General features: G+C 43.7%; 1 protein-coding gene and 1 pseudogene across 1 annotated transcript; one reads left to right on the top strand and one right to left on the bottom strand.

Moving 5' to 3' along the window:
* The first annotated feature begins 11,774 nt into the window (after window positions 1-11,774).
* LOC123141997 (malonyl-CoA:anthocyanidin 5-O-glucoside-6''-O-malonyltransferase-like) lies at window positions 11,775-13,734 on the top strand. Its single transcript, XM_044561035.1, has one exon. The coding sequence runs from the start codon at window positions 11,912-11,914 to the stop codon at window positions 13,313-13,315; it is 1,404 nt and encodes a 467-aa protein (XP_044416970.1). The 5' UTR covers window positions 11,775-11,911; the 3' UTR covers window positions 13,316-13,734.
* A 3,132-nt stretch (window positions 13,735-16,866) lies between these two features.
* On the bottom strand, window positions 16,867-21,600 carry LOC123145897 (disease resistance protein RGA5-like; annotated as a pseudogene).
* Window positions 21,601-23,182: the final 1,582 nt, after the last annotated feature.

A 23,182-nucleotide genomic window follows, 5' to 3' on the forward strand; every position in this document is an offset into this window, starting at 1 on the left:
TTGATTTTCTGTTCCTCCGGATTGTATTTGCGGCGTTATAGTGCCTGAGGCCACCTAGTTAATAAAAGGCAGCAACGTTGACCCTAAAAAACGCTTTTATATTATGGGACGGAAGGAGTAGTTACAAATACAAATAATGTATCACAATCTACGTTAGTGATTTTTTTTTTCATACCATGCAAACCTGCATTTTAGAAATGTGATCTACGTAACGAGTACCTGCGAGGCCCCACATATATATAAACCAAAAGAAAAGAAAAAGTAGCTCATGAAGGAGCCCTGAGATAATGAGCAACACTGTTTGCAGATCTATGCATCTTGCACGATACGCCCATATTTCCCATGATCATTGATCATTATTGGATGACATAAACGAAAGAGAGGGGCCGAGGTTGGGTGGTTGACATAAGTAGATCGTGCATGCATGCACTTGGAAATATAGGTTTGATTAGCACTGCCACGCCGAAGCGTCAATCTTCAGCCGTACGTACCACCAACCATGCGTGAAGTTTCACCGATGAGCATTTCTTCAGAGGAAGGACGACATGCCTGGCCACGGAACGGAAGTACGCATGGCGTACGTACCATTGCCGTTCAAAATGAAGCGGGCCAGCAGGTGTGCGGCACGCGCGTTCGACCGGATGCACGCACCGCGCGCACAGGAGCGCGCGCCCCAGCTAATAAGCAGTGCGGGCTGTGCCCACAAACACACATGGCTCAGATCGACAGGACCATCCACATGACATGCGACTGTGCAAGCAGAGCACGCACCCGGGCTAGCCAGATCCTGAAAAAGAGGCTTTCTCCGAGTATGCCAACTGAACTCGCCGGTGAATAATGGCCGTGTGGTGACCATGTCGGAGGTGCTAGGGACTGTTGGAGTACTTGTTTTGTTCGGATGCGGCATCATTTCGGACGTCGAAACGGGACGGAACTCGGCTCCAAGTTGCATTGATCGGCCGGTCGTGAGGTTCACACGAGGGCACGCATGCATGCATGGGAGACAGCAACTAGCGCTGTTGGGGGTGTGGGGGTTGACGGGGACGGGGACGGGACGGCCACCCGATGATCGATCTGATCGTCCGTCTGGACCTCGTGGTGGTGGTCTATGTCGGCGATCCGGCATGTACGCATGCCCGACGACCGGCTGGTAGAACTTATTCTAGCACGTAGCCAACTTGCCATGCCCCGGATCGAGCGGTGGACGTACGTACGGTGTGGGTGAACGGACGGTACTGCCTGACATGTCGTCGCGTATGGACGGCCGCCAAGGACTCACGGAGAAGAAACCATGATGGCGAGGGCCAGTGGCGAGGCCGGCCGTGTGCGCCCCTCGCTGGCTCGCACCGCCACTAGTGTCTTTCTGCTCGGCCCTGCACGCCGCGACCATGCAAAGCACGTACGTTTCAAATCAAAAGTCTCGAACCCTCTCGTCGTCCGGTCCCAACGTAGCAAAAGGCCGGCCGGCCGGCACCGCTCGTGGTGCCTGCATGCCTGGATCTGGATGCCATTTTGGAGATAAAAGATACGTCTTCTTTTTTAGATAGCGAACCGCTCGTGCCACGCGGATAAAGATATCGTGTTCGTGGTGCGCATCCGTTCAAGGACACTTTGCCGCCATTCCAATTTCGATGACGACAATGCGACTGACCGATGGCGCGACAAGGTCTTCTCTCCTTTTTTTTCGCGTCATAACACGGTGCCGTAGCTGCTGCTCATGCTTGCTTCTCGAGTGCCAGTCGCAACTTGCACGCAGTATAAGGAGATGTGAATCGACGTAGGTCTAGAACGGTAAGGGCATATCTAACGGCGATCCACAAATTTCCTCGCGGAGCCGTCCGTGGATAAGGTGAGACCAGTCCGCGGAAATGGATGCAAGAAACCGGCATTCAATGTTGGTCGCTTACATTTTAACCCACATTTAAACTAAACTAACGAAATTTATGCAAACCGACTGATATTCATCGAAGTTTGAATCGAAAATAGTATGAATCTTTCATACATAGCATGCAAACTAAGTCTAGTACAACAATGCCTCAAATTCGACTAGATTAACCGGATGTTCAACAAGTTTTTCATTAACGGATCATGCCCTTCCATACATACTCCTCCTTCACCTTCATCCAACAGTGTGTCTACGTAAATGGTCGTCCCTCTGTCCCGTGATACACCACGACAGTACGTGCGGACTACGTAATGTGTAGACCGGCATTGAGTGAATGAATCAATCGACAAGTTGACCAAAAGGAAGCAAAACTTACAATCTTGTCCTCTGCCACGTGCAATGGTCACCTTGCCTCTAGCTGACGAACCACGTCACAAAACTTGGTGACACTGATATGGATTGCGTACCAGTGATGCGACAACAACCTGACGTTGTGTTGTTGAATGATGTACACATTCATGCACTTGCAGCCAGAAGCCCCCCCCCCCCCCCCCCCCCGCTCGTACCTACGAAATCCACGGATACGACCAACCATGCATCAAACAAGAACTCATCCTCCATGTTCGAGTAGCTCGCCATCCTTCGTACTCTGAAGAACGACATAGCGATCGAAAATAAGCTCAATGGTGTTTGACCAAATACCCGCTAAGCGTGGTGTCCACCATGGAGGTCGTCGACAGGGGGGCGTTGTGTACCTGGGTACAAACAGCTCTAGGGCGGACAATGCCGTCGTAGAGGCGAGCGGGCGCGTCGTTGCTGGTTGCGGACGTCTGACAATGCCTATGTGGCGGCCAGAGGCGCACAGCAATTGCGACGCATGTGGACGGTGCAGATGCAAAGTAAGGGGAAGAATGGGCGGAGTGAAAGGAAATATGACGGGGAGGGGGATTGGGTGGACCGGGTATGTCAGAGTTCTATGTGTCTGATCTCTGGATTCCCGCAGAACTCCCCACATTGTCTTCAATTTACGGGAGAAAGTGCGTCTGGACCGCGCTGCTGACTGACACAGGACCGTATTGGATGGCTTCCGCGATCCGGACAACAGGGTCTGAATGGATGCCGGCGGTTTGAGGGTCAACGTTGGAGATGCCCTAACAAGACTCGGCGCTTCTCGGCAAGCTAGTGCACTGTAACTTATTTTTTTCGAGAATCGCTAGTGCACTAAAGCTATTTTTTTTAGAACTTAGTGCACTACAGCTGTGCAGGATGGACTGGCTCCAGTAGCCACTACCCAGTAGGGTCGGGGCTCGCGCTCTGTCATCGTCATTAGCTCGGTAATGGAATTAACTCTTTACTTACTACTTTGTGTGCTTTTTTATTATTTCTAGATCGTTCACGGGCTCCAGTGACTCGATGGATGTCACACTGAAGGCAGCCGTCGGATTGGGCCAGCCCAGCGCGGACACGGGGCTCCAACGTTTTTCCTTTCTTTATTTTTTCCTTTTTTATTCTTTTTTGTTGTATTCTTTCTACAATTACTTACATTTCGAAATATAATGAGTATGTCTACTATAAATTCACTTTATATAAAAAAGTTGAAAAAGTTAGTCAGACATACAAAAAAACTGTACAATGCGTATGGAAAAAATATAAATAAAAAAACTAGGTTTGCATTATTTTAAAACATGTTAATCATGCATTTAAAAACTGTTACTTGTGTATAGAAAAGATGCCTCCAATGATACGAAAAATGTATAAAAAAATGGACAATGTGCATGGATAAAAGTAGACATCAAAAATATATAAGTTTTTTAAACTGTTAATCATGTATTAGACAATGTTAATGTGTATATAAAAATGTCCTAATGTATAGAAAAAATAATGGAATGTGTACAAACAAAGTAGAGATAAAAATAAGTTTCAGAAATTTAATCATGAATTTTGAAAATGATAAACATGTATATATAAAATATTTCTGATGTATACAAATAATGTACAATGTTTACGGAAGACATAACAATATATGTTTGAAAAATTGCAATCATGTAAGTTCAAAATATAAACCTGGTGCATACAACAAATGTACAAAGAAAACCTATAAATCCCAAAAAGGAAACACAAAAAAAAATACAAAGTAAACAAAAAGGACTATAAAAAACTACAGTAAACCAAATAAGAAAGAAAAATGAGATAATAGAAAAAATGGTAAATGTGAAAAAAAGATGAAAATAGAAACTAAAGTAAACAACTAAAGAGAAAAAGATTGAAAGCAAAAGGAAAAGAAAACAAAAATAGAAAAACGAAGGAAATAAACGGACGAGACCATACATTAAACAAGCACGAGTGCTATATCTCGCATTAAGTGAGACCGAAGCACCTCTCGCGTTGAGGCTATGGTATCAGGCTATCCCGCTAGCGTATATTTACCGGAAAACGGAGTTGAAAAAGGAGCCCACAAGGGACCGATCCTAGGATCTACTCGTTGCATAGCGGCACAATTAGCGCTGACTTCGAGTTCCTTACAATTAATAGGGCACGGTCTACTACAATAAAAAGAGACGACTTTTGCACATTTTGTTATAATTATTTTCTTCGGTTTTTATTTCCTTCTTGGTTTTCAATGCTTTTATCTTTTCTTTCTCCATTTCTTCTCTTTTATTTTGTTTGCTTTTTACTTTTTCTATTCTTTTTTCCTTCATTTTTTTCATTCTTTTTACATTTTTTTTGTTTTTTTTCGCTTTGATCTATTTAGTTTATTTTTTTTATTTTTTTCGTGTCTTTGTTTTTGGTTTTTGTTCTACATTTTAGCATATGTCAACAACATTTTTCGACAACATGTTTAATATTTTTCCAATATGAATGTAGCATTTTTTATTACATAGTGAACGTTTATTCCACATACATTTTCAAATGCTTAATTAACATTTTTTAATACACTGTCAACATTTTTTCTATACACGTTTCAAACCTTTTCAAATGCTTCATTAATAGTTTTCTAATACATGGTCAACATTGGTTCTATTTAAATTTAAGTTTTCAAATGATTGATTAATATTTTCAAATTTAATATTAATATGTTTGAACACATGATCAACATTTTCTCTAAACACACGTAACATTTTCAAATGCTTGATCAACATTTTTCAAACACTTGTTCAAGTTTTTTTTTTGAAATTCATGATTAATATTTTTATATACATCGATAAAAAAATACCACCTTTTTTTAATAAATGATCATAATTTTTACTATACACATTTAACATTTTTCAAGTACTTGTTCAACATTTTTTTAAATGCTTCATTAACATTTTTATATACATGATCAAATTTGTTTTATCATTTTTTAATACACGGTCAACTTGCAGCACGTTTTTAACAAGGGTTCCCTCTGTGTGTTAATGCGAGACATAGGGGCGCCCAAAAACAAGCGAGCGAACGGCTAAACTAGCGACCGAGCAACACTGCTAATGGGCGGCCCATATGCGTGAGCCCTTGACGCGAGACATATGGTAGGCTCATAGGCGAGGGTATTTCCTGTTCGGCGTCCGTTGCGCCGGTTAAAGGAATCGGCGGCAACGGGAGCACACCCCCATCTCCATCGGTGCTGCGTGGGCTGGCCCATTTGAAAGGTATATTAGATAGTTCGATCACCGGCTTTGGGAAGCTTCCAGAAGTTTGCCAACCGTTTTTATTCTTTTACTAGCAAAAAGGCCCGTGCGTTGCAACGGAAGAAAAAGATAGCAAACGCTCTTCTTCTACACCCACTCTCGGTGCACCCACGGTGCACCCACGCAAGAATACATATCAAAACGTTTTGAAAAATATGAAACTTTGTGAAAATGATCATCGACAAATGTTAGAGATGCTTGCAAAATTTGGTGGTCAAATAACATTCGAGGAGCTCTCTACAAAAAAGACAAATTCACTGAAAATTAGTCAAAATGTAAGTGCACTGTTTGAGCAGATTTTGTAATTTTGTCTTTTTTGTAGAGAGCTTCTCGAATGTTATTTGACCACCAAACTTGGCAAGCCCGCATAACATTTTTTGATGATCATTCTCATAAAGTTTCAGAATTTTTTGATATTTTTTGCTATGTTCTCTTGCGTGGGTGCATCATGGGTGCATCGAAGGTGGTGCAGCCACTACTTTCCCTTTACAAAAAATGGTTTATAATCTGAGAATTTGTAGCTACGGCCCAAACAAAAATGGTCTTAACCTATAAAAGCGCAATTTAAGATTCTAAAGGTGTTCTATTTCAGCATGGCGTGCATGTAGATTTAATCCGTACAAAGAAACAGGCAAGTGATCATGCATTTATTTATGTCATGTTCGGAATGGAGTGTTGTTACGGGTGAGTAAAGAAAAACGACAAAAACAAACGATGACACATTAGCACACAACGGAGACATGTGTGCATCAATGGCAGTTTTCAGTTTAAGAATCACCAACTTAGGGTAACTCTTGAACACTTTTTTCACATGCATATTTCTTAAATACTTGAAGAGTTGTTAGAAAGGTTGTTAAAAAGATACATGATTTTTTTAATCATCAAAAGAGTTTTTTTTGTCTGGAAAAAACATTTCTGTATGGTCTCCTGTGGACGCAGGTATTTGCGCCCCTATTTCATCACTATTTCTTGCCATACATGTCATAGGTATTGGTCGCTGTTTTATCACTATTTATATCTTATCAAATTTGTCTTTTCATTTTATTTTTTGTCATCCATGCCCCCTTTTTACTTCTTTTTTCATGCATGTCCTCTCCTTTTTCTTCTTATATATAGGAGAATAGCGCAACATCTCACCTTTATCAGATCTTCTCTGCATTTTCTCAACATCTCACCTTTATCAGATCTTCTCTGCATTTTCTCTTTTATTTGTTTTATAGTGGACATCCCATCTTTATTGGGTCCTTTTTTTTATTTCTTGTCATGCATGTCCTTATTTATTGGGTGTCTCTAGCAAATTTATCTTCAATTTCATGTCCAATCCTGATTTTGCTGAGGCGTTCATCCCCAATCTGAATCAGTACCAGTATGAAGGAAAGACGGATAATACATTGTTGATTAACATTGCAGCCTAGATAGTATTTTTTAATTTTAATAGGTAAAATAACATCATATTCAGATTCTACACATATTCTAATCAAATTTCATATGTAACATGTTAAATTAGGAGTTACGATTTAGAAGATATGAGTATTTTAAAAAAACATTTGATATGTACTGCAGGTTTAATGTCGGAAACATTAGGGGGTTTTCTATAAAATAGCAAAACGGACTAAGAATACCTATTTCTTTTATTAGTAGGTATAGATATAGATTTTTTGTTTTCTTGGACCGGGTTTGTTTAGTGTTTTCGTTCTTGTTCATTTTATTTAATTTATCTCCATTTTACTTTTATTTTATATTTTTCCTTTTAATTTCATTTTCAATCTTTATTTTTTATTTTTTATTTTTCTTCGCCTTTTCTTTAATTTTTCATTTTGCCTTTATTAAAAATTTACGAACTTTTTCAGTGTCCATGAATTTTTTTAAAATCGATTAACTTTTTCCAGAATTGATGAACACTTTCCAAATTTGAGAATTTTTTTCAAAATTTGATGAACCTTTTTCCAAATTCAGTAAACCTTTTTGCAAATTGGATGAACATTTTTTAAAAATATCTGTATTTTATCAAATTTTGGAAAAGTCAATGGTTAAGGGTCATGTGCTTAACAAACGACTGAACCTGTAAAAGAATCGAGCGAGCAAGGGAACCTGCTTGTCAACAGAGGGATCGAGTGAGCGTTCGTGTTAATGGGCTATACCAACTCACGAAGCATGTGAACGCCAGCAGGACAACCACCACTTAAGGCGCATAGGAGGTCCGATAGGAGAGATATGGCATTCGCGGTTCCATCCAGTATGGCCTCGAGAGTTTCATAATTTTGGGCCGATTGGGCTCTGTTTCAGGACTAGTTCTAATGACATCTTTGCGGATGGGTTATTACGCCCAACAGTTGATCCAAAATCACGAGAACCTATGCTACTACTATTAACGGCCTAGTTCTAGATACATGAATTCGAATGAGTTGGCATGGATTAGTTGGTAAATGCAACGAGAATGGTAGTGTTTCCTTGTGTCTAGTTTCCTTTTGACTTCGTTTCCCTCTGTCTAGTTCATCTTGCAGAAAAAGTAAGGAAGCAATATATGGACAGTTATCTTCAGCCACATCTGATTCACCACCTACATTTGCTAGCCATGGGAGATTATATAGCCGTCAGCTGCATAGCGATGACCGTGGAGGTGCTTTGTCTTGCTTATTGTGAGATGAAATAACCCCTAGCCTTAGGCGCCCCTAAATGGGTCGGCCCATCATGGGAGGGAGCTCTGGCTCCTAGCGCATGTTTTGTTTGATTTTTATATATTTTTTAATATTTCTCAAATGGAAACATATCTTATTTCAATCTTAAAAAATATTAATCGCTCATATATAAAATATTCATTCAGTGTTTAAAAATGTTCGCACAACCTTAGAAAAAATGGAGATAGCACTTCCGAAACAATATTCACATACTTCCCACTTTTCTTTGGGAAATACAAATATTTCTATATAGTGTAAACATATGTTCGCATAACTCAGAAGAAAGTACCATGACCCTCTAAAGAGTATATATGACATTAAAAAAATCAAGTGTTTGAAAAATATGTATGCGATTTAAAAATATATTATATAATGTAAAAACTGTTCACACATTTCAAAAACGTTTCATACAACTCAAAAGAGTGTATGTGGCATTAAAAAAATATCATTACATGTTTCAACAATATGTACGTGAGTTTTTCCAAATTAATAAATTGTTAAGAAAATGTTTTGATTGTACAAAAACTGTTTCGTACCACTCAAAAAATTCTTAACAAAATATACAACGTCAAAAACTGTTCATGCGGATTTTAAAATTGTTTCGTGCGACTAAAAAATTTTCAATGTGTACTTGAAAAAAGTTTAACATATATTGTAAAAAAAGTATATCCTTTATTTTGAAAATTATACATGTTGTATTTGAAAATGTTCAGTGTGCGTCATTTTTTTCCCTCGTGTGTCCTAAGAATGCACAATACATGTGTTGAAAAAAAATAGAATAAGGAAAAGGAAAAAAACAAATAGAACCGATGAAGAAACACAGAAAAATAAAAATCAAATAAAACAATTAAAGAAAGAAAGAAAAACAGAAAACAAAGAAAACCGGTTGAAAACTATTAGAAGCAACACAACAAAACAAAAGAAAGAAAAAGACAGGTGAAACCAGCTCAGATGAGCTAGAGTGTTAGGCCTAGCCTGTTAATCAATCGGCGGAGGAGACACCATGTTATATCTCGCAATAAGCGAGATATAGCCCCGACGGGCGCTACATGCGAGAGTTTCATGATTTGGGTGGACTGGACTCCATTTCATTCTCATTACAGAACTAGGTGTAAGGCATATCCACCATCGACTCTCGGAACGCCGCAACCGTCCGGATCAAGCTGTCCGGTCGTAATTTGCCATCCAACGCGGTACCCCATTGGTCCGTTAACTGTCCAGATGTCCGGATTCCCGCAAACCGGACGCGAAACTGAGGAGGGTTTTGCGGGAGTCTGGACCGCCGCCACGTAGGAGTCCGACGCCTCCATCCCAGTCAAATACCCCTCTGCCCCTGCCCCCTTGCTTTGCATTCGCACCCTCCTCGTGTGATGTCGCATGTGCGGTCATGAAGGTTTGCGTTGCGACTGCACGAGTGGATGCAATGTGACCATCAGTCTCCTCTACCATGAAAATCTTAAGTTTTGCTTCTTGTTGCTCGACATGTTGGTCAATTCATTAATTCACTCAGTGTTCCAACTTGATAATCATTACATTGTATAGCCCGAGCGCACAGTACTACAGGACCGAGGACAGGTCATTTACGCTCATACATTGTTGGATGAAGCTCAAGGGCAACAGTGTGTGGGAGGACCTTTGTCGACTGACTAGAGTATCATTAAATTCAAAAAACTTGGTGAACATCCGGTTATCTCGAATGTAATATTTACATTTGAACTATTGGTGTGCTAGGAATATTTGCAAAAACATGCTGGATGAATTGTGTTATTTTCTTCTACTACCAAACATGCTCGTGCGCTGCAATGGGATAAAAAAATCACCACTCATTCACACACTGAACGACATCAACAAATCCCTTGAAATCTTTCACGATGCCACATAACAAATAACAGGTAAGTGGTGTTGCGCAAAAACATAAAGGTGGGATGCTTTTTTGAAGTGTAATAAAGGTGTTTCCAATTTTTTTCTGTTCACAATTTTAATATGAAATTAAAGTTAAGACAATTGTTTACCTAAAGCTCGTATCAGCAGTTTAATGTACATCATCGTATGGGTTGGTTATTATGCACTGTGCAAATAAAGAGATTCTTATGTACCTAATATAACCAGCATATGGTAGCTGGTAGGAATAAACATCCCTTATGATGCCAATAATATCTTATGAGAGGATCAAATATCATATATATCTACTCAACTTAAATGGGTCTGGAAACATATATAATAGGCATTTTCAAAATACCCCATATAAGAAGGTATTAATTAAGGTTACACCCTAAACATAATTTTATAAATGAGTAACATGCAGGATAATAACATATTTGAAATCTACACATTTTTCCGAGGGATTTTCATAAACGAAATGTTAGATTTGGATTTAGGATTTGAAAGATATGATTAATTAAAAATAATTAAATCTGACCAATACAAAATGAGCAAGATTAAACAGAGTTACTAGGGCGAAAATGCCATTGTGCACTCCATCTGCTAAGAATTCAGACAGAAAATGGAGAAAAAGAAAAGGCACACACACGACGACATCAACAAATCTCTTGAAATCTTACACGATGCCACATAATAAACAACATGATAAATGATGTTGCGCAAAAACATAAAGGAGGGATGATTTTTGAAGTGTACTCAAGGTGTTTCTCAAAAAATTATGGTCATAATTTCGAACAATACGAAAATCAATGTTGAGCCACTTGTTTACATAAAGCTTTTATCATCAGTTTAGTGTACATCATTGTATATAGGTAGGTTATTGTGCACAGTGCGAAATAGAGAGTATGATTGTTCAGAGTGAATGCCCGTCAGCTAAGAGGGTCCTATATCGGTGGGACCCATCCAAAGCAGTTGTTCATGTGTTAAAAAACAGTTTTTTCAAAAATATGTAGACAAGGTTGCTGCATGGTGCACTTCATGCGTCGTGTTTGTATCTCTCTACATTTTCTCAAAAATATGTACGCTATCTTTGTGCATTCGCAATACATGCAGGTCAGTCGCCTGACTTTCGAATTCGGGTCAATCGAATTTAATTGAAGGGAGAAACAACCAGAGGGGAGGAAGAAGCTCGCTGGCAGGCTATCCCACGATCTATCTTAGGATTGGGGTTGGGGGAGGCAACATGGCGGTGGTGGGGATTCGCCGAAGAAAAAAAATCCGGTCATCCCAGGAGCTAGAGGGATGGCCGGGGGCGACGACAGCACGATGGTGGGAGGAGGTTCAAGAAATGGCGGGGCGGCGAGGCAGTCGCGGGAGCGCCGCGGGCCGCGGGCCACGGGGGCCGGCGGATCGGGGATAGATCGAGGTTGAAGATGAAGTTGTGCACGTTGAATCAAGGTCTAACGGTTGAGATTGACCGCTTAAATTTTTTCAGTGGACTGTTTTATAGCCATTCCTTCGTGTTTGTATCTCTCTGCATTTTTTGAAATCAAATGTACGCTACCGACAAGGTGCACTTTGTCTACTGCATCCAAAGCGCCAGGAGCTTGCCGCATTGAAAATTAATGGCAGTAAAATTATTGAGGTGGCGCCAAGAAAACAAACATAACGTCAATTTCGTACAGTCTGCGCGTCCACGCCTCCTGCTCTGCTGGCCTTCTCGTGAACCTCGTGTCCCGCCTCGCGCTGCAGCACTAGCCACCCCAGTACGATTCGAGGTAGCAGACCACGAGGCACCGATGGCGCCGGCGCCGGCGCCGCTGCAGCACGTGACCGTCCTGGACCGGTGCGAGGTCTCTCCGTCGCCGCCGGCAGCGCCCGGGCAGCCGCGCGCGCTGCCGCTCACGTACTTCGACCTCGTCTTCTGGGACTTCCCGCCCGTGCAGCGCGTCCTCTTCTACGGCAGCGCGGAGCGGGACCTCCTCGACGTCCCGGGCTTCCTCCGCCGCGAGCTGCCGCTGTTCAAGGCGTCCCTGGCCGCCGCGCTGCACCACTTCTACCCGCTGGCCGGGAGGCTGCCGTGCGAGCTGCCCGCCGAGCCCGAGGTCGCGTGCTCCGACGGCGACTCTGTTCGTCTCACGGTGGCTGTCGGAGGCGATGACTTTGGAGATCTCGCCGGCGACCACCCGCGCGACACAGCGAGGCTCCGGCCGCTGCTGCCACCGCTGCCGAGCCGCGGCCGGGGGTCTTGGGGAGTGTTTGCCGTGCAGGTCACCGTGTTCCCTCGCGCCGGCATCTGCGTCGGCACCACGCTGCACCACGCCGTCGCCGACGGCTCCAGCTACGTGCATTTCCTCAGGACGTGGGCGGCCATCCACCGCCGGCTCATCGGCGCTGACAAGAAGGTGGTGGACGTTGTTCCGCCGCTGTTCGACCGCGGCGTCGTGCGCGACGACTCCGGTCTCCGGGAGGTGTTCGTCCGTGAGCTCGCGGAGGCCGGCGACGAGCGGTTGGATGACTGGGACCTGAGCAGGCGACCGGGCAGCGGCGGCGTCGTCCTCGCGACGTTCCGGTTCACGGAGGAGCTGCTAGGCCGGTTGGGGAAGCGCGTCGAGTCGGAGACCTCGGCGCGGCGGTGTTCGCCGTACGCGGTGGCGTGCGGCGCCGCGTGGGCCGGTATCGTGCATGCGCGCGGTGGCAACGGCAGCAACTGCAATGCACGGCATCAGTTTGGGTTCGTGACCGGGTGCAAGCCCCGCGCGAGCCCGCCGGTGCCGGGGAACTACTTCGGCAACTGCCTGGGTCTCTGCTGCGTGGAGGAGGCGGAGGATGGTCACGGCGTCGGCCTCACGCCGTCGGCGGCATCGGCAGCCATCTGGCACGCGATCGAGGAGCTCGCGGAGCAGGGGCGGGCGCTGCGGGACGCGCGCGGGTGGGTGCGGCTCGTGCGGGAGTGCGCGGCGGCGCGGGCGGTGACCGTGGCCGGGTCGCCGAAGCTTGGGATTTACGCGGCAGCAGACATGGGCGCCCCCTGGGGCCGGCCGCGAAAGGTGGAGATCGTCTCCGTGGAACGGACGGGCGCGCTGGCCCTGGCGGAGAACCACGACGGCCGCGGCGGCATCGAGGTCGGGGTGGCGCTGCCGCGAGGGGAGATGGAGGCATTCCGCGCGTTCTACGGCGACCTCGTCGCCGGCCTCCGGTGAAGCGTACGAGAACCGCGCGGGCACGTACTACGCGAAAGCGACACGGTGGGCGGGGCGGCGACGTCGAGTGCAACGGTAGACCGCTCGCCACCTTTTCGACGCGGGACACAAAACAAAAGACATGACGAGTTGGAGCAGGTGGATGGACGCGACGTCTCCTGCGCGCTCCACTAGCTCCTGCTCCGCGGGGACACTCCTGTCTGTGTGGTGCAGAGCGTACGAACTGCTGTGTCGATTGTGAATATCAATCATGTACTGCCATAGCACTTATCGTACACAATATGGTTGCAAGGCGTTTTGCTAGTGTAGATCGTTTCTCCTTTCGTCTCTGAACTTTTCATGAATGCACGACCGGGTGTACTTGCAGGAAGCACTTCGAAACTCCAAGATTACTGTCAAATGGTTCAAGCATCTAAGTCTAAGTCCATCTTCAACCCCGCCTTCGAATCGGACTCACTATGCGTTCGCAGACACGAATACGAAAGTCGGACATGTATCCTATCCATCAAACTTTCGCCCATGTTTGTCTCTGTTTTTTTGTTAAGTCCGCGGCACTTCAAAATAACTATACATGAGCATAATTCTTGAAGCAACAAATATTTAAGTACAAAACTAGTTCAAATTTAAATATTACAAACCAAACATTAAGTTCCAAATAAAATAACTAAACTTGAATCCAACTTATGTTCTAGTTGTCCCCTTTAATCGTCCACAAATGCTCATCTATTCATTTCTTAAACTGCTCATGAGTTGCTCGACGTCAAATCTGTTGATTTATCTGGACAAACTCCTCAAACGTTAACTGCAAAAAGAAAAAGCAACTCCTCAAACATTGCCGGACTTTGAATTGCAAGTTGGATATGATCACTCGTGTTCTTAAATTCCAGACCAGGGATCTCAAATTTCAGACCTCCTACAGCTCCTTCACCGTCGTCCTCCACAATCATGTTATACATGATGAAACAACATATCTTTGCAGGTCCTCGAACAACTACAAAACATGCTTGGAGCACTCCAAATGCCTATCCACATCATTTCTACCTCCTTATCAGTGAGCTTTTTCTAACCAACTGGCTTAGAGATGGTCTTGATAAAGGTCGCGCATAGAGGACAAATATCATTAAAATAGCCTATGTTGTAGTCATGACCATTGACAGTATAATTGTATAGGTAAGCTTGTCCTTCAGTCAACCTAACAAACACCGGATACCACTGTGATTGTGAGACCCGGACATGCCAAAGAAAGCGTGCCAAATCTAGAGCTTTTGTGATGTAACTGCTTCAAGAATGATGATGGGCTTGTTAACACACTTTGGAAGAGAGTTGCACTTTCACCTTTTCTCTCCATCACCGTCATCTTCCTAGGCGTCATCCAAATCAAGAGAGAAATTGCTCTACTACTTCCTATGATTGGAGGAGCCTCATCATTCCTTGATTTCCACTTCTCATTCTTCCAACACATTCCAACAATGTTGGAGGACAAATGATTTGCCCTTCGACTTGGCCATTTGCCACCACCTCTCTTGCGATATATTACCATACAACATACAAATGCTAAATAAAATAAAATATTCAAAGTGATGCAAATGTGGCGATCAAAATAGTGAGTGCTAACATATTGGTCAATGGTGACACCGCTAGGAGGAGCGTGCTTCACCTGGTCCAAACAACCCGCCAAATGGTTGTACATCACTTCAATCATACCCCATTGGTTTGTGCGAGATTTAAGGGTACAATTCGAGTTATGCCCAAGGCGTTGATGGAAATGCTCCTCGATGTACCCCCAATAGTTTGCACCATTTGATCTCTCAAGAGTGATGCCTTGCCATGCCCTCACAAGAGAAATTTCTACTTCCGTGGCGTAGTTTGCGACCCAAATTTCTTCTTCCTTGACAAACTAGAGGGCTGGGATTGATCCAATTTGGTGTCTTTGCCCTCGACATCTTATTGTTCAAAGTGCTACACCATTGGGCCATCAAGATAGACATCATTAGTCGCAAAAAAATAGCGCATCATACTATCAGGAATGACTCGTTATCCGCCACCGATACTCCAAAATGCGTGAAATCATCGTTAAACACAAGCATTCTTACATGGTCACATTGCATTCAATCAAACCAATCGAAACAAAAGACAATGGTGGATGTTTTTCATAACCTCATCAGCAAATCTTCGAGTGCGTCCGGCTGGGTAGGCGCCTGAGTTTCGCCCTCCACCGAGATGAAGGATGGAGGAGGCGGATGTGGGACGCCGCCATCTTCTACCTATGTTTCTTCGTTGTGGGGCATTGCGGCGCTGGCGGGGGAGGCCATCGCCCTAAGTTGACGACATCGGTGATAACACATACTACAAGTTAGGCAGTGGTGGCCTGCCCTTGAGGCCCATGGAGGAGCAAGAGGCGCGACAGACGAGGAAGTCGTGAGATCCACCTCCAAACCAAGGGAATGAGTTGCGGGGGTCGATGCGATGTCCATGGCGTCATCGGCGGGGACAGGGGACGGCCGGACGCGGTGCTACAATGAGTTGTGGAAATCGTCAGTGATTGGCGACTTGGATGGATCAACCTTTTAAACCGAAATCGGTATGCGCGTGGTTATTATCCAACACATACGACCACTCTGCTAAACTTGCTCCAAGTATTTAAACAATTTTTGTAATGAATAGATCAAGGCCTTTGACCTTTATTTTGGAAGGAAAATAGTAGCAAGACCGCATATTGTCTTTGTGGCATCCTACTCGGCGTACGGCAAGTACAAGCCGCAGTGGATGTGGCTGCAGGACGCACGCTGACCGGGAAACTGACTCCGTGGACCGTCGTACTCATTCACTCGCCGTGATACAAGAGCTACAGCTTCCACTACCTGGCGATGCGCGCGCAGTTTGAGCAGTGGACCGTCCACCGGGTGTCCAACGTCAGGTACAACATTATGGACGGTGAGATGCGTGACACCCAGGACCGCCGCGCGTCCGTGTACATCACCATCGGCGACGGCGGCGACATGGACGGTCTCGCCGACAGCTTGAATGTAACCGGATGAAATGAGCCATACTTTTTTGCCTTGAGTCAGCCATGCTCAGAAACACGCCACCACTTCAATCCTGTGCCTGACCTGGCCAACACTCTGAATCTTCTGCAAACTTGCATTCGCCGCCTGAAGAGCACTTACAACGGCCGCAATGCCCACTGCTTCTCGGCATGGTTTCCCCTGATTTTGCGTTGAGAGCCTGACGGTCATGTATGTATCTCAATTGCTAATTCAGTTAGTCAGCGAACAGAGAACACTCGTGGGAGACGCTAGCTACTATAGTAGCTTCCAGTAATCGTTACTCGTCACTCGACCGCTCGATCGACTTTCTATCCCATCCTTGTTAGTGATGAGCTGCACAGTGCAGAGACATCTTATTGACGAGGTAAGTGCAGACATCAATGTGCAGTAAGTAATCAGTAGGCAGGTGACAGCTTGTTAGCTTTAGCACAAGTGGAAGATATAAAAACAGAAACTAAGACTGGAAAATAATCAGACTCAAATCACTTTCAGGCTTTTCAAAGACCAGTTCTAAGGTTGTCCGTGCAAATTAGGCCCTGTTTGGTTCATAAGTTCTAGGTCTTTTTTTAGTCCCAACTTATAAGTCCCAAGTCCCTAAAAAGTCCCTACCTGTTTGGTTCCTGGGACTTAACATAGACTAAAATACCATATTACAACTATAAGTCCCTATAAGACTCTTCTTGAGAGTCTTATTTCATAAGTCCCAAATGCTCACTTTAAGTCCCTATAAGTCCCTCCTGTTTGGTTTAGATGGGACTTATAGGGACTTTTTTAAGTCCCTAAACCAATAAGTCCCTGGAAACAAACACCCTCTATAGCTAGTAGTAACAAACTAACCGTTTTGCCGGCCATTTCTCAAACAGTTGATGCTTCACTCAGTAGCAGCCACAGTTAATATCCAAGGAATGACGCCTTGGGTGCAGTTGCACGGCGTTCCTCAACGCAGACTGGACCTTGAGCTTCACTTGTTCACGAGATTCCTTCTCGTTGCCAAATACAAATAAACTGATTTGCTGGAGGGCTAAGAGGTGCTCCATGCCAACTGGTGCAGCTCCACCCCACGACCGCTCATTATGTTGCAGAATGAGCTTCTGTAGCTTGGGCATAGCTCCTGCCTCGAACCCCAGATATGCTGTAACATCTTCTTTAGAGTAGAATCTAAGGTGCTCCAGAACTGGGAATAATCCCTTGCTGACGATTACAGCCCCTTCTTTAGGGCATGTCACAACTGTAAGATCGAGGGAGACGAGGGATGGCAGTCCTCCAAGAATAGTAATCGCATCATTTCTGGTCTCCCAAACAGATAATTCCAGGCTATGCAGGCAATGGAGATCACCGATCCATTTAGGAACTCCCAACATCTTCCAGCTACCAAGGTACATTTCCTCGATAAGGGCAGGAGGATCTGAAACTGAGCCTAAAATGTCGTCCTTATCATCATGATAGCCTATCATCCGGAGATATTTGAGGTTTCGTAGCTTACAAATAGAAGAGACCCAAGCATCAAACTTCGCCTTCTCTAGCAGATTGGAATCATCACCATCAAAGTTAGAAAGCTTCAGACTCCTCAGATTAGTCAGCTTACCAAGGCCCTCAATAGCCTCCAGCGAACTGCTCTGCAGTTGGAAACCATGGAGTGTGCGAAGTGATTCCATGATCCCGATCCTTTCAGGTAGCCCTATCTTCCCATTCAAACCCATTGTCAGATTAGACAAGCGGGGCTAGTGCTCTATGTCTGACGGGATGCTTCCATATCCTACATCCAACGTATCCAAATGCACAAGCCCCTGAATTTCAGTGGGAAGCTTTGCATAGCAATCATCTGAAACCTTCAAATACCTCAGTTGAAATAATTGGCTGATAGCAGTGAGGTCCAGATGTGAACCCCAAGGTAAATATGAATTTTCAAAGGATAACACACGGATATACTTCAACTGAATGAGACGAGATATGGACCGGCAATCTCCAAACCACACCAATGACCGAAGTTGTGATGTGCTATCCGAAACTGTCCATGATAATGTCTCACTTGTTCTATCAATAGCTGAGATCAGCGATAATCGACGGATCATGTATGTGCAGTTAGTCGGTCTTGTCATCTCTTCAGAAGTACTCCCTCCGTTCCTAAATATTTGTTTTTCTAGAGATTTCAAATGGTCACCACATACAGATGTATATAGACATATTTTAGAGTGTAGATTCACTCATTTTGCTCCGTATGTAGTCACCATTTAAAACCTCTAGAAAGACAACTATTTAGGAACGGAGGGAGTATATGCCACACTATTAAAATTGTCTTCTGCACACTTGCTTAATATCAAATCCAGCATCATATCGTGTACTTTGTAACACACCCGCCCTAATCTGTCAATTGCAGGCTGAATCAGGCTTCTATTGACTAGCTCGTTGAAATAACTTATCCCAACATCCTCCAAATTTTTTCCATGTGAATTACTGACAAAGCCTTCGGCTATCCATTTTCGTACTAGATCATCCCTCATAATCTCATAGTCCTCTGGATACATACCAAGGTAAAGAAAACAAGTGCGGAGATGAAGAGGAAGATTCATATAGCTGAGGTTTAATATATTCCTCATCCCTTTCAGAGTGGGGTTTATGGCAAACTGGGCACCTAGAGAATTCTGTATGTTCTCCCAATCATTCCTTGATCTCTCTCGACGGGAAGCCAATAGGCTAGCTATAGTAATGATTGCAAGTGGCAATCCGCCACACTTCTTTAGAATTTCATTTGAAACTTCCTCAAAATTAGATGGACATTTGTTCTCAGACCCAAATACTCTGCCCGTGAATAACTTTCTTGAATCTTCAGCTGAGGGGCTTCATTTTGTAGATGTGCTCATAGTGATAAGAACATGCTGAGATTGCAACGGCTTCCACTCGTGTGGTTACTATTACTCTACTCCCATTACCATTTTCTGGAAAGGCACATCTTATAATGTCCCATGCTTCTTCATCCCACAAGTCATCGACTATAATAAAATACCTGTTGAATATGGTGTTATAAATTGCATTAGAAGGCATCTAAAAATATTGCAGGTTAAAGAATCAATAAAATCAAATAACCTTGGGAAAAACATGCCACACAAATGCCATTCTTATGGATAAGTTAGACATATCTGTGTGCGTGTTAAAAATTGACTTTCAAAATAGCAGGTCTTACATGGCATATGACTAGGCTTGACCGGTCAAAACCAGTTAGAAAAAGTCAAAAACCACCTCAGGGTTGTTTCCTGTCCGGTTTTGGAAGTAGAGGGTTGTAAATTAGATGGTTTCGTAGTTCAGGGTTGTCTTTTAGACTTTGGTGGTAGTTAAGGTTGTAATATGGACTTCTCTCTGTATAAATGACCAAATTCTTTATAGACAATTAAGTATATTTGGTAAGGCATTCTTGCACTCCTCCCTTGGTTTCTCCGTATGTCAGGTACATTTTGACTTCTCAAATTCTTATAGACAATTAATCTAATATTATGTGAGTAATGATACAACCAATTGATACTGTTGGATCAGTGTTGAAACACACTTTCCAATTCTGATGATTTTGTAATGATTTGTCTTTCGTTGTAAAAAAAAATCATAGTAAAGTCATATGTGAACAACCAAAATACGTTTGGAAACACAGGGTGTAAACTTAACTCCAGTTAAACTATTACTCAAAACTATCCTGCAGAAATGCAAGAATGCTTGTAGAACTAAAGATGTAACTGTACCTCTTGTTTGCAAGGTGTTCTCTAAGTTGATCGATGATGCCTTGGACCTCACAAATACCAGAGGAATCATTTATCCCAAGCTTTAATCTTAGGCTATTGAGAAGACGTGGCATGTCTGGTTTTTGAGAGACGGGAATAAATGCCTTACAGTCAAATTGCCCATCGAGATCATTATACACCTGATTAGAAAGGGTAGTTTTCCCCAGTCCCCCGAATCCCACGATGGACACCACCTTGAGCTTCTTCTCGGTGACTGTTAACAAACTGACAACCTCCATCTTTGGTCCATCAGTACCCACAAGTGCAGCAGCGTCTTTGTAGATCACTGAAATCCGTGGATCAATATCCACAGAGCCACAACTAGTATTGCAATCGTCAATCTTGTACCTGAAATTGATTAGAATATCAAAGGAGGAAGTTGCAATTGTATATGTTTCTCACAAAAGCATTGCGCCTTAAACCATGTTCTTAGTTGAGGCGTTTCTTGAGGTGCACCGCTAGATTTGCGAGATGAAGATTTGTCCGCAACTTCGAGATTATCTAGGGGCACACATGTGGCAATGCCATGGCGCATCATAGTTTCCCATGAATGCCTTTAAACTATTTTGGCATGTCTATGTTTGATGACTACCATGCTTTCTGTTTTGAATCTATATGCGGATTGATCCACAATATGTATGTTTGGCATATGTTACGGTAGAATGTGGTTTATGAATATAGTTTGCATATATATAAATGTGAAATATAGAAAAATAGAATAGGGATTTGGGGGCTATGATTGGAGTACCATGCAAGACATGAAGAACTTCAAAATAGTGAGACCTCCTACATGGTGTTTGGTAGTAAAATTTGGAGGCTATGCCTGAAGTTAGTCTTAGGCAAAACCTTTTCTGATTTATTGTCGGATAAGAAAAAGCATAACTATGATGTCATCTATGTTGTGTTCACAACATGGGAGGGAAATTAATGAAAATAGTCCACCTTTTAATACAAAAAACATACAACAATTTGTGGACGAAGAGCGAGCAGCGAATCTTGTGGTACCTTATTCGCCTTTCATTCGCCTCTACTGCACGAGCCTTAAGCTCCTCGATCTGGCCGGCAATCCGGTGACGCACCCTTAGCGTCTTCAGGCGCCGAGACATCCTTTTCACGAAACCTGCACTGGCGTTGGCGTTGGCACCTCCAATATCCTGCATGAAGTCATCGATGCAATTCTCCATGTCGTAGGCCATCTCCCTGACATGATCCCTCCAGTTCTTGGTATTTGGCTCGAGCTTTTCCATAAACTCCAGCTTCTCAAGGGAAGCGTTCATGGCGCTGAGCTCGTCCTTGAGAAAAGCCACCTCCTTCCTCACTCCTTTGAGCTTCTTGTACTCATCTCCCATCAGCGTGGTGAGCTTGCCGATGAGGGGGTTCATCACCCCCGTCGCCGCGCTCACGATTTCCGCTGCCATCTCGAGCTTAGTCTCCTGTCCTCTCTCGGTTGACCAGCGAGCTAGTTGTTGTGTTTGTGTGTAGTGTGCGTGTGAGAAGCAAGCAAAGGCTGGTGAAGAGAGCTGCCTAACTTGATGGTGCCATCTACTCTCTCCGTTTCTAAATATAAGTCTTTTTAAAGGTTACACTATGGACTACATACGGAGCAAAATGAATGAACCTACACTCTAAAATATGTCTATATACATCCGTATGTAGTTTGTAGTGGAATCTCTAAAAAGACATGTATTTAGGAACAGATGGAGTATATGCTACTGCAATCCTTTAGATTCATATTATTTCCCCCCTCGAGATCCACGCTCATTAGTTAATGTAAATAGTCTGCACACTGCACTAGAAATTAATTATTTGCGCTGCATCATCGGGGGAGCATTTCTATGTCTGGAGTGTGGAGTTGTTTAAGCCAAGACGATGCTTATTGTCTGGCTCTTACAAAGTATAGATCCTGTCCAGTACAACGTTATTGGAAGGAAAAGCAAAGTAATAATGTAGGAGTATAGTCCACTTGTATGTGCATGGCCACCCTGCAAACTCTGAAAATTAATTTTAGTTTTTGACGTAGTATGCAACTAGCCACTAAGATCTCAAGGTTAGTCTCGCTCACTAGCCACTAAGCTACATTTGTCTGCCGCGAGCTGTAAGCAGAGAGTAGAACGATACTTAACAAATTACATGGTAAAAATCTACAGTTCTACCCTGCTGTAATCCTTGGTTCGACCACCACTAGCGGTATTATACTACCCCAAGATTTGCGGCAGCTTTTTATTTGTTCTTGAGAGATTCGCGGCAGTACACTCCAAGGAGAGCTGCGTGCTGTACCTTTTACAACTGGTTTAGTTAATTAATTGTCACCTATAGATCCACGCCAGGGTTAACCTAATCCAACCATATATGAGCAAGATATGTTCATGTGTCGGGTGGTTTGATAAAGCGTACGTACACAGATACGTTTTGCTGGCTCTTTGTTAGTGCGTACCATGCTTTCTCGTCCTTACAAATTAAAATCAAGTTAAATTTGTAGACTCTAACCCCTCTCACAGTGCAGTATCATATATAAGAGTATTATATGCACACAAAAAATGACGTGCAGTGCCACCTAAGTAAATATAAGTGTAAATAGAAGAAAAACTACCACAATTGGCGTTAGGGTTACAACCAGTTTTCTCCGTTGATACCTATCAATTTTCGGGCAAAATTTAGCAAAAAATACTGATGACACAATTGGTTAAAACTGGGCGTGATTATGATAGGGATGGCCCACATGTCAGTGCTGACATGGCATAAAAGTCAACGTTCTTTGTTTGACTATTACGTTGAATGTTATGACAGGGAGCCCATATGTCGTCAGTTCTATCTCTCTCCATCAATAAAATCCCCCCTTGGAAAAAAATGGTCAACACTATCCCCCGGAGTTGATCTGCCTCGCCATGTGCCCCGTCACCACCGCCAGGAACCAGCGGCACCCCGCCTGCTTCTTCCTCGCGCAGAGCAACGACTTACGTCCCCCCTCCCCAGCCTCAGATGTCTTCTCAGGGCTCCTTCACAGCCGTCTCCTCTGCCCTATTCCGGGGCACTAGGCAACGTGATTTTGATCT

This window comes from Triticum aestivum, chromosome 6D, assembly GCF_018294505.1.
Source record: "Triticum aestivum cultivar Chinese Spring chromosome 6D, IWGSC CS RefSeq v2.1, whole genome shotgun sequence".
NCBI lineage: Eukaryota > Viridiplantae > Streptophyta > Magnoliopsida > Poales > Poaceae > Triticum > Triticum aestivum.